This window comes from Kogia breviceps, chromosome 10 (genome assembly GCF_026419965.1).
Source record: "Kogia breviceps isolate mKogBre1 chromosome 10, mKogBre1 haplotype 1, whole genome shotgun sequence".
Lineage (NCBI taxonomy): Eukaryota > Metazoa > Chordata > Mammalia > Artiodactyla > Physeteridae > Kogia > Kogia breviceps.
The window spans coordinates 65,764,230-65,780,603 of NC_081319.1; the positions used below are offsets into that span (position 1 = coordinate 65,764,230).

General features: G+C 34.3%; 1 protein-coding gene across 2 annotated transcripts in view; it reads left to right on the top strand.

Annotated features, from left to right (window-relative positions):
- The window catches only part of HMGCLL1 (3-hydroxy-3-methylglutaryl-CoA lyase like 1), a 137,125-nt gene that overhangs the window by 56,339 nt on the left and 64,412 nt on the right, over positions 1-16,374 (top strand). For both annotated transcript variants that reach the window (XM_059076514.2, XM_067005936.1), the window contains exons 4-5: positions 3,470-3,565; positions 5,740-5,888. In XM_059076514.2, coding sequence (XP_058932497.1) covers positions 3,470-3,565; positions 5,740-5,888 — 245 coding nt within the window. The remainder of the gene's footprint in view (positions 1-3,469; positions 3,566-5,739; positions 5,889-16,374) is intronic.

Below are 16,374 nucleotides of genomic sequence, written 5' to 3' on the forward strand. Positions count from 1 at the left end.
TTGGATTCTAATTAATGTATTTATCATAATTTCATAAAGGTATCTTCAATGATTATCAAAGTTTAGCTTTCATGATCTGGGAATTTGGTTACTGTCATCTCTGCTTATTTTCTAGTTCTGCTGATTGAAATATCTCTTAAGTCACAGTTTAATTTCATAAATTTCTACATAATGATTCAAGATTTTTGTTAAACTACATATAGAGTGAAATAATCACTTACAGGTTAATAAGACCTATATTTCTTGAAGATTAAAATTTGTCTTGTCTCCTTCATGCTGAGATGCACTGCCATACCTTATTCTCTAACTGCATATTGGTTTGAGAAGCACTCTTTATTGGTTTCTGTTGTCATGTTAATGTAAATGTGTCTCATAAATAAACATACTGTGTTTAGTTAGACATAAGTATTAGTAATACCAATGAACATTATTCTCTAGTAAGAGTGTTTTAGATTTCATTACAACGTCCTAAAACTAGCAGTAACTTTACTTGTCTTTCTGATTGAAATTAGGAATAAGTGTTCTAAATTTTTTATGATAATTTGTGAGTGCATGTTTGCATGTACATGTGTGTGAGAGACAGAGACACAGAGAGACAGAGACAGAGCTCACACTCTAGCCTCAGACACAAAGGCTAAATTCGTGGATATATAATCAAGAACTGTGTTGAAATCTGCACAAATGTTAACTATTTTAAAAAGAAGTTATAAAAGAGTGAGGATTACATTTTTGAGTAAAGTTACCTTTCTTATACTACCAGCCACTGTGTCCTATTAATTTTTCTCTGGTAGTTCCATTTCTCTGCAGTGGAACTTGTCACAAGCTGCATCCTCACCATTGCCTGAGAATTGCCTCTCTTTTCTCTTGACTGACCTCTGCACCTCTCCCAAGTTAATCTTTCTAAAATACTGCATCTATCCTAGTCTTCCCTTGCTAATTCAGCACCCACTTTTCATGGCTTTCTATTGTCTTCACAATAAATCCTGAATTTTTAGAATAATGTGAACCTAACTCAAGACACATCACAGTGTGTGACCCCCGTCTTAGTTTATAATCTATTTCTTGATTGTTTACCAATAATCTTTTCTAGACGGATAGTGTATTCCTACTGCTACACCCACCTCTTCCTCTTTTCCAACCCTATTGATTTTTCAGTGTTTCAGCCTTTATAGCTTTGCAATGAATTATGTGAGAATTCAGTGGTGTCAATAAACATTTGCCATGCTCATCAAATCTTAGGGTCAGAACTTGAACAGGATACAGGAGCAAAGTTGTTTCTGGTACACAGAGTCTGGGGCCTCAGGCTGAATCATCTGGAGCTCCTTCAATCACAAGTTTAAGGATTAGGGTTAGGGTTACAGTTAGGGTTAAAGTTAGGATTAGTGTTGACTGTTGGCCGGGGGCTCACCTCCTTTTCACATGGAGTTCTCCATGTGGGCTTCTTCCTGTGGCTGCTCTGCAGGAGCTAGTTTTTCTCAGAGCAGATCAGCTGACTTTCCCATGGTGGCTCCACCCAAGGAGAAAGCCATATAGAAGCTCTATCCTTTTTCATAAGCTAGCCGCATAATTCACGTGGCATTATTTTTGCTATGCTCTATTGGTTGGAGCAATCACAAGCCTGCCTAGGTTCAAGTGGATGATAAATAACATCCATTTCTTGATGGAGATCGGTGAGGTTTTGGAAGAACATGTGGGATTGGAAATACTGCTGTGGCCATTAAAAAAAAAAATGTCATTATGTCATATTAGGGACTGTAGTTCTTATCCTATATACTCTTTTAAACTTTCCTAGATTAGTATAGGGCCTGCTAACCTTTCCCCATTCTGAACTCTTATAAACTGTGCTCTTGTTCACAACCAGTATATTTTTTTGAATTGTTAACTTTCCTAGTGCATCTCTTTGGTCTCCCCAACTATATTGCAAATTACTCAGTGCAAGGACATTACTTTCCAGTGTTTATATTTCCCACAGGGCCTCGCATAGGGCTTTGGACACAGTTGATGTTCAATAAACCTCTGGGTTAAAGTGAAATAGGCTTAGAATAAAATAAGCTTTGGCTTTTATGCATCATAGATGTCTGTGGTGGATGGTCTTTGTGAAGGGTACAGCTATGGGGTGGGCAATGGTGTCTGTGATCTCTAAGAAATAAGTGAGCAAGAATTACATTTTAGACAGAATTAAATGTGTTTGGATTGAATGAAACATGAAAGCTTAAATGTCAACAAGGCATGATGGCAGTCAGTGGGAAGTGCTTTTTTGCATCTTAAGTATTTAAATTTAAAATGTATTTAAAAATTCATTTAATTATTCCAAATACTAATCATTGAAAGTATTAAATTGAATTCTACTGGCATTTAACTCAGAGTCAATAAAACCAATGGACCAATAAGAGTAAATATTGTAACATTTCACATTAAAAAAATGTGTAGCTATGCTAATAAAAGCATTTATACTCTAATTTACTTTTATTTCCTTTTAAATTAAAAACAATACATGCTTATTTTAACAAGTCAAGGTATACAGAGAAAAAACTCGTCTTCCCTCAACCGTTCCCATACTGAAGATACAAAGTTTGGTTTGGTGCATGTTTATACAGCTTTCTCCATGTTCATTCTGTATACTTTTCATTGTTTATATATTATTCCTTATATTTATTGTTCATGTTGTAATTTATTATTCTTCAATATGCAAAGCTCATGGTTATGTCAATGGTAATTTCTCTATGTGATGATTGTGGGATTTGATCATCAGTTATTGCTCTAGGAGGCTAAATTATAGACTTTGTAGCAAACTGGTAAATTTGATATTTTAATTCAAAGTTGGCTTTTTTAAAATAGATTCATAGAAAATATACAAAATAAAGTCTTTGTAGGATGAGTTGCCTGCTGTATGCTCCATTGTATTTATTTGTTCACGTTATAAGAACAAATAGTAACTCAAGGGTAGAACTACATAAAGCATTATGACGGTTACTAACTAAAACCAATAATATACTAGGGTCTCAGCCTTGTTAAATTATTCTAATGGACATGTGTAATTTACGCTTTACTAAATATTGTAAAATTTCATATGTTAAAAATTATTTGGACGTAAAATTTTCATGTGGAAGGTAAATGCACAGCCTATGGCCTTTCAAACTCTTCTCACTATCAGGGGTATTGGAGTCTTGCCCATAAAATTCAAGGAAGAGAATAAAGCTCAGTCAAGTGAAAATACCAGAGTTCAGAATTCCTGACTGTCTGTAATCAGTCACTTAACAAGATCCTGTTATGTGAGGACGTTACACCCAGATTTGGTTATTATGTATTTATGACATTGAGAACTACTTATCTGGCATGGTTTTGCTATTTCAAACATGAATTGATAGAATATAATTGCCTGTATTATTATAACCTCCTGAAAAGCTAAAAACATGCTTGATAGAATATTCCAAGTCCCATATCTCTATATAACTATTATGTATTTAAGATGGCAGATCACACTGAAGTGATGAAAGGCATTCGTCAATATCCAGGAATTCGATATCCTGTCCTTACTCCTAATCTTCAGGGTTTCCACCGTGCTGTAAGTGTGCTACTAATTTTTCTACAACTGATATGCTTCTTGTTGTAAAGATCTTTTCAAAGTTAAATTGGTGTGATATGTGACTTCTTTGTTATCCTGCATATATACTATCACTAATACCCATTATGCAGGTACAAGGAGATCAGTGACCTTGTGGCATTGTTCGGACTAAAATGCTCCACATAATGGCTCTTCCAGTATAACCATTCAAGAATTAAAACACAGAAAAACAATTACCCATTTTGATGAAATTCTTTTGAAAGTTATTTTGTGCTCCCCACTTAAACAAGGAATACAAAATATAACAAAAATTTCCCAATACGATATTATAATTATTAATATTATTGTAGTGGATAATTATTTTTGTCACTTTTTCTGAGGTTGCTGTTGTTCCCACCCTCTTTATGGAACTAATCACTATCTTTGGAATTGCCTCTACCAACTTTCCTTATTTGTCTTCCAGTTTGTTTCTTCCAATCCTATGTGCCTTGGGAATTTATATGCCAAGAAGCTTTCGTAATTACACATACTAGAAAATCAGTGTAGATTTAAGTAAAGGCTTGAGGTGTTATGCTTACATGGCTTTATTGTAAAAGTTGAGCAGCAGCTATTTTTGTGTTAATGGATATTTTTCATTTTTGTATTTGTGACTGGGTTGCATGAAGTTGAAATTGTGGGTGCTAGTTGGTGTATCACCTGTTAGTGTACCTTGTGAAACCACTTTTCTTTTATTTGAATTAAAACAAATTTTATCACATTGTAAAGAAAGACAGAGACATTTTAAGAAATTATAAATATTGCTGTCATCTGGTCCTAAAGAAGTAGGGAATGTAACCACCTTGAGAAAGATATGAGAGTACACCCTCAGGGTAGCTTAGAAAGTAATAGGAGAAACCTTGGCTTGGGAGTCAGGCAAGCCTGTGTTTGAAACATGGCCCCAGAACTTTTACTAGCCTTGGGACCTCCTATTAGTGTTTTAGCCTCTTTGAGCCGCAGTTTTCTCATCTGTAAAATTGCCATAATACTACTTCATTTACAAGATTGTTTGTGGATTAGAAATAGGGCATGCAAAATACAACACCAGCACATAGTAGGTGTTCAATAAATAGTACTTTAATTTAGTTAAATTAAAAAAAAAATTAAAGTGACGTATAGTTGATTTACAATGTGTTAATTTCTGCTGTACAGCCAAGTGATTCAGTTATACATACATATATATATATATATACGTTCTTTTTAAATATTCTTTTCCATTATGGTTTATCATAAGATACTGAATATAGCTCCCTGTGCTATACAGTAGGAACTTGTTTATCCACAGAATTTTAATTTTAAAGGTTAAAAATTTATATTGGATGGAAGAGTGGAAACCAATATTTTTTTTTAAATGTTGGAGGAGAGATGACAGAATTTTTTTTCTTAATGTATTAATAGGGTATCAGAGGGAAAGCGGAATCTAGGCACAGTGCTAGAGATATATTAATAGAAAGTCTTAAAAATCCAGCTGGAAAACTAGGAGGCTTGACGTAAAAACAAGCACTGGGAAGCCTGGAGGGAGGAGAGAAGATGGCCAAAGGGGCAAAAGGGAGAATTGATTAGGTTGACATTTTGGATTTGAAGAATGGCAAGAGTATTAAGGTCTTAAGACATGCAAGAATTTGGTTGTCACAGTCCAGGCATGAAACAGTGGAAGTGAGGTTAAGAGATAGGGAGAAAATTTGGAGCAAAATCTAAATGATGACTTGGAAAAATATTTTTCTGTTGAATGGTAAGAAGAGAAGAAAAACAGAAAGCATTTACTGGCCTCAATTTTAATAATTGGGTAAAAATAAAGTTTTCCATAGATATCAAGAGGTTTCATTGAGGTGCTAGTATTTTCCATAATTATGGTTAAAATATTGCTGAGGATAACTTTTAGGAAACGCAAAATTAAATTGGAACATCATCATTGTATATTCTGTGATTTATGAGTGTTGTAGTTTGTGAAGTTATTGTGCTATATTTTTACATTTCAAAAGGGTGTATGCAGCAAGTTGAGAAAAATCTAACTTTAAATTTTAAGGAGAATGTTAAAGAATTCAAGTATTCCTTTATAGAGTAGTTAACATTGCTTCTGCTGCTCTTGTTTATGTTTTTGGAATTACTAGCTTTGGCCTTTGATTTGTATTTTTCAGGTTGCTGCGGGAGCCACTGAGATCTCCGTTTTTGGTGCTGCCTCTGAACCCTTTAGCAAGAAGAATATTAACTGTGCTATTGAAGAAAGTATGGAGAAGTTTGAGGAGGTCGTTAAGTCTGCAAGACACATGGATATTCCAACACGAGGGTACTTATGAAATCCCACAAATTCTATTTAGTTCATTAACATCAATTGTTAAAGCTCTTTATGAACTATCTAGACATTGTTTTATGACATATAATAATATATATAAGGTATCTTATTTATACCCTGATCTTATGTGATCCGGGCCATGATTATATACTTATTACTATAACTACCACATTAATATCAGCTGATAAACATGAGGGCGTATCTAGCCCTTATGTTGTCATGCATTTGAGATCAGAGGGACCAACATTGCAACTGACATTGTTACTCATTTTATTAATTCCGAATTATCCAAATGCAGCCATTTTTGGATCTCAGCCTACTGTAAATGGATAGATAGTTATGAACTCATAGTAGCATTTGGAAAGGAATCATCTAATGTGGTTTCCAAATTTAAAAATTTTTTTTAAGAACCATGCTTTTTCTTCAAAGAATATATTGTACAGAAATTCAATATATTATGTCAAATGTAAAATTGAGAACTGCACTGGGGCGCTGGGCCCGTCATTCCACCCATTCAGCCTCCCCTTAACAGCTGACTTCCCGGTTTTCTCTGTGTGACCCCCCAAAGCAAAATTATTTGGGGAAGGAGAAGAGAGAGGAAACTGGTTTGGTTCTTGCCTGCTTCCAGGCCAGCAGGGGAGCATCTAGTGCAAACAGGCTCTATACTCAGGCCCATGTCTGTGAAATGTATAATAAATTCGCTGTTACTTAAGAAAGAAGTTGTTTCTCAGACATTAGCTAATTTTCTATTTTTATAATTATGGAGATATGATAAGCATGCCATATCATCTTCATAAATTAAAATGCATAGTGTTTGTAACAGAAGGCTGAGTGCTGTCACTGGGCTTAGATGCCTGTTGTATTTCCTATGGTTGAAGTGAGCAAAGTTCATAGTGGCAAGAAAGATTCAGTCATTAATGAGAAAGACAAGTGAATCCAATTTGAAGTGACTGGATTAGAAAAGGATTGGAAGTCAACCAAGGTCATTTGGAGAGCAAGTAGAATTAGATTATACCATAGTTAGCTATCTTGTTGGTTTGCTTCCTTTTTTTTTTCAACTTCTTTTTCCTTTCTCCTTAGTAAATTTCCTACATGACTTTTTAAAGATATAAAGATATTTTTTGTAACTGACATGTATACATAACATGCAGAGGGCATGCAAGAAAGTTTAAAAACCAAGATAATGTATTTCCATAGACAGAAAATAAAGGCTGTCTGTTCTTAAGGCAGAAGTTACATAACCACCATCAAAAAAGGAGAGATGTCCTTTAAGTTTCTAAATTCAAACATACATAAGTTGCTTTGTCTCTCTTCCCTTAAAAAGAAAGGAAAAAATGAAGAAGCTGTTCTTCTATTTCAATTTATGTTTAAATGTGGAGTAAAGTAATTCACATTGGAAAGTTGAAAAAACACAAAACTCTAAGAAGTCAGGTACATGTAAGCTTATGCTTCAAATGGGAAGTGTTGTTTTTTTTTTAATGTTGAAAGATGGATGTGAAAAAATTATATAATAACAAATTTTATCATTTTAGTTTTTATAAAATAGAATAGGTAGCTTAATAAGGCTAATAGAAACCCTAACTCCCCTTTAATACTGATTGCTGAACATTTAATATTGTACTATCAATAAAGAAACTTCTAACCATGCTACAACCTAAGAAGTTTTTCAGGCTTTGATAAGAAGAGTACAGAAGTGCAGATGGACGAGAACTCACCCACAGCCAAATGAAATCAGTGAAAGTACATCAAAGACTTATTGTAGTTATACTGTAGACAGATGTATGTTTTCCAATGCAGACTTCCTTCCTTTGGAGCACAAGCCCTCGATTTTCTGAAACACTAGTCATTTTTAGAACTATGCCTTCGGATGGATGGATATGAGTTCACTATTTGTGCAATTGAAAATTATCTTCTCTCCCAAACTTTTACAGAGTTTAAATTAGATTTTATTTTCACTGGCAATCTAAATGGTAGATACTCATTATTAAAAGTCATAGACAATTGGTACTCATTTAAGGGAAAGAGCCATGCTCAACTAGTTGAACCTGAAGTAGATGCTCCAGCCAGTGTTACTATGGCAACAGCTGCATCAACAGGGATCATCACCCAGAAAACGTATATCGCCAGCTGCTGTCAAATTTAAAGGCCATGAGGAGGACACATTTTATAAAGGCTCACTAAAGCCATTTAAGCTTCTATAAAAACAATAAACTTTCATATGTTCTAAATAGCAGCTTTTATTAAAATTATGAAGGCTATTGTTTGTTTCCTCCCCTCCCAGAAACACACACATACATATGCCTATGTACACGTTTTTATACATGCTCTGAACTTTATGTAACATATGGGACACATTGAGGAAAGACATGGTGCCAGATCATTGACATAAAATGCAGAGTCAGCTAACTACTGCTGCAAATACATTGTATGTTAGTGAGCAATGAAATGTCTACATTTTGGACTTCATTCTTTAATGTGTATTTCACATATGTTTAAAAACTGTAGGTTATTTTTCTCTTATCTGTTTAATTTTTAAAACATTAAAAAGACAGAGAAAAATAGAAGCCTGTAATAAATTTAATCACTTTATTTTTATCAGTGACATTTATTGAAAGAATTATCTCTTGGTTTGTCAAAATCTGTTTAAAATAGAAATCCCTCTGATATGAAGTAGTGTTCTCATCTATCATAAAAGGCATTCAGGGTTTTTTTTTTTTTCTTTTTTGTTTAATTTTTAAATTTAATTTTATTTATTTTTTTATACAGCAGGTCCTTATTAGTCATCAATTTTATACACATCAGTGTATACATGTCAATCCCAATTCCCCAGTTCAGGCATTCAGGTTTTATTCCTTTTTGATTGAAGTGAGTATCAGCTTCTCTTTAATGATGTCACAAGAATCACATGCTCACTCTTCTTGTGAAAATATTAATCTAAAAAGGAAACTATCTCTAAGGTGCCTTATTCATTTCATTACTAGATGCTTATAAACATGTTATAAATTCACAAAGCCAGCGGGTGTGCATATCAAAGCAATGTGCTTTTACATGATTACATCTTAGGCCTTTTCTATAAAGTGGCCTAGAATGATCTGATCCATGATTAACTTCCTGAAAGTCTGAGCCTACTGAAAGTTGAAAGAAGTCAACTGATAACATTTTTAGGAGCCAAACAAAATTATTCACCACTGATTGCAAAAATATTTCACTGTGAACTGTCAATGCTGAATTTATTCTCAAATTCCCAGAAAAAGTAGACATACAAAATAATGAGAAGGAAGAATAAAAAGCAAATTAGCGATTAAACTAATATAGACAGCCATAGATAACTTTTAGGTATGGAAAAACAAAGACGGTTTTAGGATACAATAATGTTTTGCAATGTGATTAATATTGCAATATGATTAATATTGATAGATATTTTGAAGGAGGCAAGGAATCAGGTTTTCATAGAACCATAATAAGTCTAAGGTGCATACTTTATATAGCTCTTCACCTACTGTCACCTTCATCACCTACTTTCTTTTTATACAAAACCAATGAAAACCCAATCGGTTTTTAAATGCTTCTGAATAAAATTGTATCATTTATATCAGTGACCAATTACTTTGAGAAAAGACCCTCAATGTTAGGAAATTCTTCCTGTGCTTAGTTATTTTTGACTGGTTGCCTAACTCTATATAATTTCTAGCCTATAAAATGGCAACCATTTCTAACAGCTGTGAAGTCAGGGCTTAGTGTTCTTTCTCAAAATGGTCAGCTTTCACTGGATTTCCCTTGGAGAGAGAATTTGTAACTCAACACGTTTCTTCAAGAATTTGCAGCCTACTTGTTTTGTTAGCCAAACCATCTAGGTTGTGTGAACATGTATTTTCTATCCTTCCCCTACCTCATGCAAAATGTCATTATGGATCCTGATCCTGAAATAGCAGCCTCATTGAGTAAGATAATGAGCCTCCTTGTTTAGGGCTTAGTGTTTTAAATACACAGTGACTGGCAGGCAGTGTTTCTCATTGATGAAGCAAATGTGTTCCATCAGGTAATCTATCCCAGTGGAATTCACTTGCATATATGGCACCGTCTTCCTATAAGTGGACAGCTTATTGGTCAAAGTTTCTTTCCAATTTCTACTGTTAAACTGAGGCCTTTGCATTGGCGTGGAAGAGCAATTCAAATCATCATCTACCAAAATATGGCACTCTAACAATGAGACATCTGTTAAAACTATTTTCTTTTGTACATATGGTTTGTTTGAGTTCTACTTATTTTAGCCTCACATATTATTCTGTCATGGTTGTCTGCCAGATAACACATACCCAGCTACAGTTAATATGTGTAAGTTGTGTTTGTGAAATCACATCTAAATAGCCTTCCTGTACAGCTTTTGAGCAAAGAATGTGTTTTGTCATTTCTCGTGAAATTTGCATTTTAGAGCAAAAGGAGAATTTTAGCAGAATTGCTTTTTGAGACAAAGGGAAGGTCATTATTTCTTATATCATCCACAGAGATAAGTGCATGATAGGCTCTCAACTTTATTTATAATTGGCTTGTTGATAATGGAATGCTATTTTATATTGTTTATAGGTTGATATATTCTTCATGGGTATATCAAACTTCTTCCTATATTTAATGTCTTAATTACTTTTAATTGACATTACATGTCATCTTATCTCATCACTCTTGGCATTGTTTTTCTCTTCTGAGGATAGCAGTGGTTGACTCTTTACACTCCAAGTGTTTGTGATATTTATTCAAGGCTTTTACTCAGTCTTTTGGTTCCTTTTTGCCAGGATGGTTTGAGGAACATGGGCTAATTGTGGGAAGGTAGACCTGAGTAAGGCCTAACTGTAGGTTATTTTTTGTGATTCAGTTCTGCTAGGTAAAGTTGTTAAAAACTTGAATGCTTCTCTTTTATCCTTTATCATGATTTTGCATAATATTTATAAATGGCCTCAGCAAACACAAATAAAAATAAAACAACTCACATTTCTATCCAGAGTTTATTGTAATTTTAGTACAACTGGCTTCAATATGGTTGGTGTTCCTGTATTACCCTGTCATCCTATGTAATGTTTAAAACATGGTTCCACGTCTGAACTCCCAAATATGTGCTGTCATCTCTGACTACAGAATTTAGAATGTTAAGAACCTGAATCTGGCTATACGTTGATGGTAAAGATTAGAAATTTCATAGGAAATTATTCAGAAGGTTAAAATGACATCTTTACTAACATATTTTTGCATTAATTCATTCAAGAAATATTGTTTTATATAGTGTCCTCTCTTGTGATGCTATATGTAATAATGAAAATGAAAAAGAAGCCTAACTTCGAAGAGTTCCCAGCAGACTGGGGAAGTAATATGTATAGAGATAATTATTATATGGTCAAAAAAGCCAAGTGCTTTAAGAGACATGCAGATAAATCCTATGAAAGTTCAAATTAAGACCTTACTAAATTTCTCTGAGGTTATTTGTAGAAGCCTTCATGGAGGTGTCAATAAAATGAAATCATTTAAAATGGGTAAAAATATGTAAACATAATCAGAAATGATGGCGTCCTCATGCAGGGTAGGAAATCTACAAAGAGTAAAGGCATAGTGAAGAGAAATCTCCAGAAACATTTGGATAAGAGGGAGAAGTTTATATTTACTGTAATATGAGCTTTTGAGGCTGTGAAATGCAAGAGAGGTAGAAAGTCAGATGAGGCTTCACAAATTGCTGAATTTGAATATCAAGTTTATTCAGTAGACAATGGCAAGCCATTAAGGATGTTCAGAGTGTAAAAATATGCTCTAGGAATATTATTTGGAGTGCAAATGAGGGAGTTGTGTGAGACTAGAGGCAAGGAGGGCACTTAGGTGATGTCTGTGACCATCCTGGGGAGGGGCTTGGATACTATTCTGTCCATGTGGGATGGCGCTGGCAGAGCTCATATGCTCTAGAGCCTGGAGGGAAGAACCAGCCAATGCTGGTTAATGAACGTGTTCTCAAAGCTGACCTTCAAGTGATTTAGTGGCTGAAAAAAAAATATCATTTTTTTTTTGTAATGGCAAATGTGGGGAAAACAGGAATGAGCATCATTTTGGATCTATTGTGCTTCATATGCCATGTGAATGTGTCAGGCAATCGATTTGTAATGTTCATAAGAATATTGGGAATTTGTTCCTGGAATTATCTGTGTAATAGTGAGAGAGAGACTATAGGGGACTGAGCTAATACAGAGACTCCCTTTTCTGTTTGCATTACAGACACATAAATATAACAACTTGTAAAACATATAGCCAAGCTCAGAAAAGAAAAGAAAGTCCTCAGATTTCATCAAAGAAAGTGTGGTAAGGATGCAGACTGATGCCACTAACACACGGGGGTATCTATTCCAGATGTAATCCCTGGTGGCTTGGAAATGGGATTTTAAATCTATATGGGAAAAGATAGATGTTCTGCTAAGACTGGTTTTGGAACTGAGTGTTCTTGGAACCTGGAAGCACTTCCTTGCCAGTGCAAAGTCACTGAAATATGTGCCAGTGTTATGGGTTGTGGATTTATGACATATGAGTATTGTGGAAACCCAAATTGAGAAGTGAAGGTAGGCATTGCCTGGGAACTGGTAAAGTCTGCAAGGCAAGAGAAAAAGGAAATTGGATATCCTTTATAGGAACATTAAAATAACTCAGGACTGTCACTTCAGGAACTTCTACAGAAACTGAAATCACCATGAAAAGGCACTAATGGTAAGAATTACAGGCCACATGAGGAAACAAACTATCCTAAGAAAAATAAGCAGAAGAAAAAGAAAAAGCAGGAGAATTTTCACTGAAAAGAAGGACGTAGAATAATTTGGAAAGGAGATTGTAAATTAATGCTTAACCTATTCATAAAGGCAAAGGAAGAACATAATAAAAGAACAGGTCTTTATGGAAAAAAGAATGAAGATTTAAGGAAAAGAAATGGAAATGAAAAATACATGTGTTAAATAAAAACAATAATTGCAGGGAACAGCAGATTACAGTTGAAGAGAGGATTAGTGGTCTGGAAGTAGAATTTGAGGAAACTACAATCATGAAACACAGAAAGATAATAGAAATTTTGAAAGTGAAATTAAGAGAGAATGCCTAAGAGAATTCCCAGAAGGAGAAAACAGGGAAAATAGATATTTTGATGAACTAGTACTTTGATGATTTTCTAGAAGAGAACAAAAACATTAATGTTAATATTGAAGAAGTATAACAAGTCCTGACATACTCATTTAAAAATGTAGAATATTAGGTATAAACAGATAATCCTAAAACAGTAGAGAAAAAATTACTATAAAAATAAAGGAATTATCATTAGACAGAAAAATTCTCATCAACAAAAACTGAGATGAGAAATAGTGAAATAATATGTTCAAAATAGCAAAAAAAAACCCTGTCAACCTAGAGTTCCATACCTAACCAAACTATTATACATTGATAAAACTGAAATAAAACCATTTGTTGACCAAGTAGTCTGCAAAAGTCTACCCTTGCTGAAAAAATTACTAAAGGCTGTAGTTCAATAAAATGAACATTGAACCAAATGGAAGGAATGAAAAGAAAAAAGAAATGGAGAGGTTGCAGGTCAGGGCTTCAGTAGAGTAGAAACTATTTGGAATAGGTCTATAAGAAATCAACTACCAGACAATTAAAGATGGATAAAAGTCATGAATGTTGTGGGTCCAATCAAAGATAGATGCTGTGGGGTAGCAGTGAGGAAATCCCTGAGATTATATACTCTTATGGCTGTGTAACATCACTTTTACATAAGGATGTCAACCCAACAATCCAGGTGAGGACATATTGCTAATAGTTGAGTGGTTTTCAATTTTGGAAGCTTAATGGAACTTTGAAAATTATTTTAAAATAATTAGTGGTTAGATTCTATTCCCTGGGTTTCTGATTTAATTGGTTTGGAGTGTGTCCTACCCACCAGTGTCTGTTTTGTTTTTTAAGCTCCCTAGGCGGTTCTGTACAGCCAAAATTGAGAAGCATTGTAATAGATTGTCAGAGAAGAGCACAGGTCTAGAAACACTTCTGCCACCAGTCAAAGCAGATGTGGTAGCCTATTTTCATCATGAGGGAGGCCATTTCACACTCACAAAAATCCCTGACTTTTTACAAGTGGTTGGCAAGCTTTTTGTGTAAAGAGCTAGATAGTGATATTTTAGGTTTTGTGGGTCAGATGGTCTATTTTCAAAAGAGCCATGAGCAGGATTTGGCCTCTGGGACTTAGCTTGCCAATCTCTGCTTTCGAGTGTTAAAGTACAGTTAATGAACACAGTTAAGAACCATTGCATTCACTTTGCAGAAAGTAGCCCCACATGTGAATAGGTTAAAGAAGGGTGGAGAAGAACATATGAATATAACATGCAGTGGAGAATGAAGACCAGGCCAACCATAGAACAGGGAAGGACTCAGAGGGAAAACTCTAGTGAGTGAAAATGCACATGGAGAGAGTTAGGGTCATGGCATAAAGGGGCAGCTATATCCAGGTTGTTACTTTTCAGTTAAGAGAATGCTAGAGAGGTTTGTTTGTTTTATATCGTCTTACATTTGTTGGGGTTTTTTGCTTATTTTTGTTTTTGCATTTAGAGGAATTGCATGTAAATGAATACCTTGGACTTTCTTTTTAATCACATCTAGATATTTGGGGTTCAGAATAAATGTACTTCTCTTTTCAACACATTATCATCATTGTACCTGAATTGATAGATAGCTAGTGGGAAGCAGCCGCATAGCACAGGGAGATCAGCTCGGTGCTTTGTGACCACCTAGAGAGGTGGGATAGGGAGGGTGGGAGGGAGGGAGATGCAAGAGGGAAGAGATATGGGAACATATGTATATGTATAACTGATTCACTTTGTTATAAAGCAGAAACTAATACACCATTGTAAAGCAATTATACTCCAATGAAGATGTTAAAAAAAAAAAAAGAAAATCCTTTTTCATCCCTTGCCACCTTCTCCAGTACTATGTTCACATAAGAACATTTTCTTTTCTGTATATCTTGAGTAAATTTATACAAATTATTTGAATATTAAGCTTAAATTATAGTGATTGAAAGAGCAGAGAGATGGGTTTCCTGTCCAGCATAGGTTTTCAAATTTTACTTGACTTTATCCTCTTTTTCTCCTTCTCTGTCCTCATAACTGCTTGCCTGGCTTATGGAACTGCTTAGTTATTTTAATTCCAAAACCCAATTTTTATTCACATTTTAATACTTTTGAAATTTGGTTATATCTTTAGGATCAATGAATATGTATTGGATTATTGAATCTATATTTCATGTTTTTACCCCAAAGCCTGTTGTGAAATTAGTGTATCTTCCAATTGACAGCATTTTTTTAAAAAAATTGATGTATAGTTGATTTATAATGTTGTGTTAATTTCTGCTGTACAGCCAAGTGATTCAGTTACACATATATATATACATTCAATCAAGGAAGCATGGGATTATCTTTGCTCATGTTTTTGCCTCCATCTTTCCTTTGGCACCCACTTCCAGAATTTATGAAGAGTTGCATTTCTGGAAAACAAACCTGATCTTGTCATAACGACTGTCTCAAAATAATTTTCAGGGATCTCAAAGTTTCAGCTCCATGGCACAGTATTCAAGAGCTTGCTATCTAAAGCCTTTCATACTCTGGCCCAAAGAACTGGGTTTCCAGCCTTCTTCCCCAATACCCCTCTCTCCCTCATGTGAATTGCTTCATTCCTGATGATCAGACACATGGTGCATTATTTTAATACAAGTGTTGTAAAATCTCTGAGAAAACTTTAATAAAATGGGTTTAGGGTTGAGCTGAAAATAGCTAAAAGAGGCTTTTTCTAAAGTTTCATACTTTAAGATGGAAATGTATCATCATCTTTGCAAGAAAGGCTTGACTTTTTATATTAAATTGTTGAAGAAACTTATGGAATATCTTTATTTGGAGCCTTTTAAACATAGACTAAATACTCTTCTGTTGAGGATGATTTTTAGGTATACCCATGAGAGATAAACAAGGTGAACTTTGAGGTTGTGTTCAGTTCTGGGAGTTTGGGGATGATTAATGACTCTATCTACGTGAGGCCAAAACATCCAGATGGAAATGAAGAAAGAAATTCAGTTTGTCATCTACATGTTTTCTATATGATTCCAAAGCCCTGGATATTTAACAGTTGAATGTATGTACTTATTGAAATAAAACAATATATTTCACTGGTATTTTCTGCTTTGAATGTTCATGTACTGCTATAGTTTAAGCAACCTCACGAGATAAACACTTGTCTTATTCCCATCTGCCATCAAATAATGTATGTCAAATTGTAATTATTAGAAAAATTAAAATGTGACTTAAATTGAAAATGTTCCCAAATGTTTTTGTTTGGTCTGAGAATAATAATGAAGGAATAGAGTAAAATAAATTTTCTTGATGACTCTTTGGCTACTTCTTCATTTTTATAAAATGGAAATTAGGAA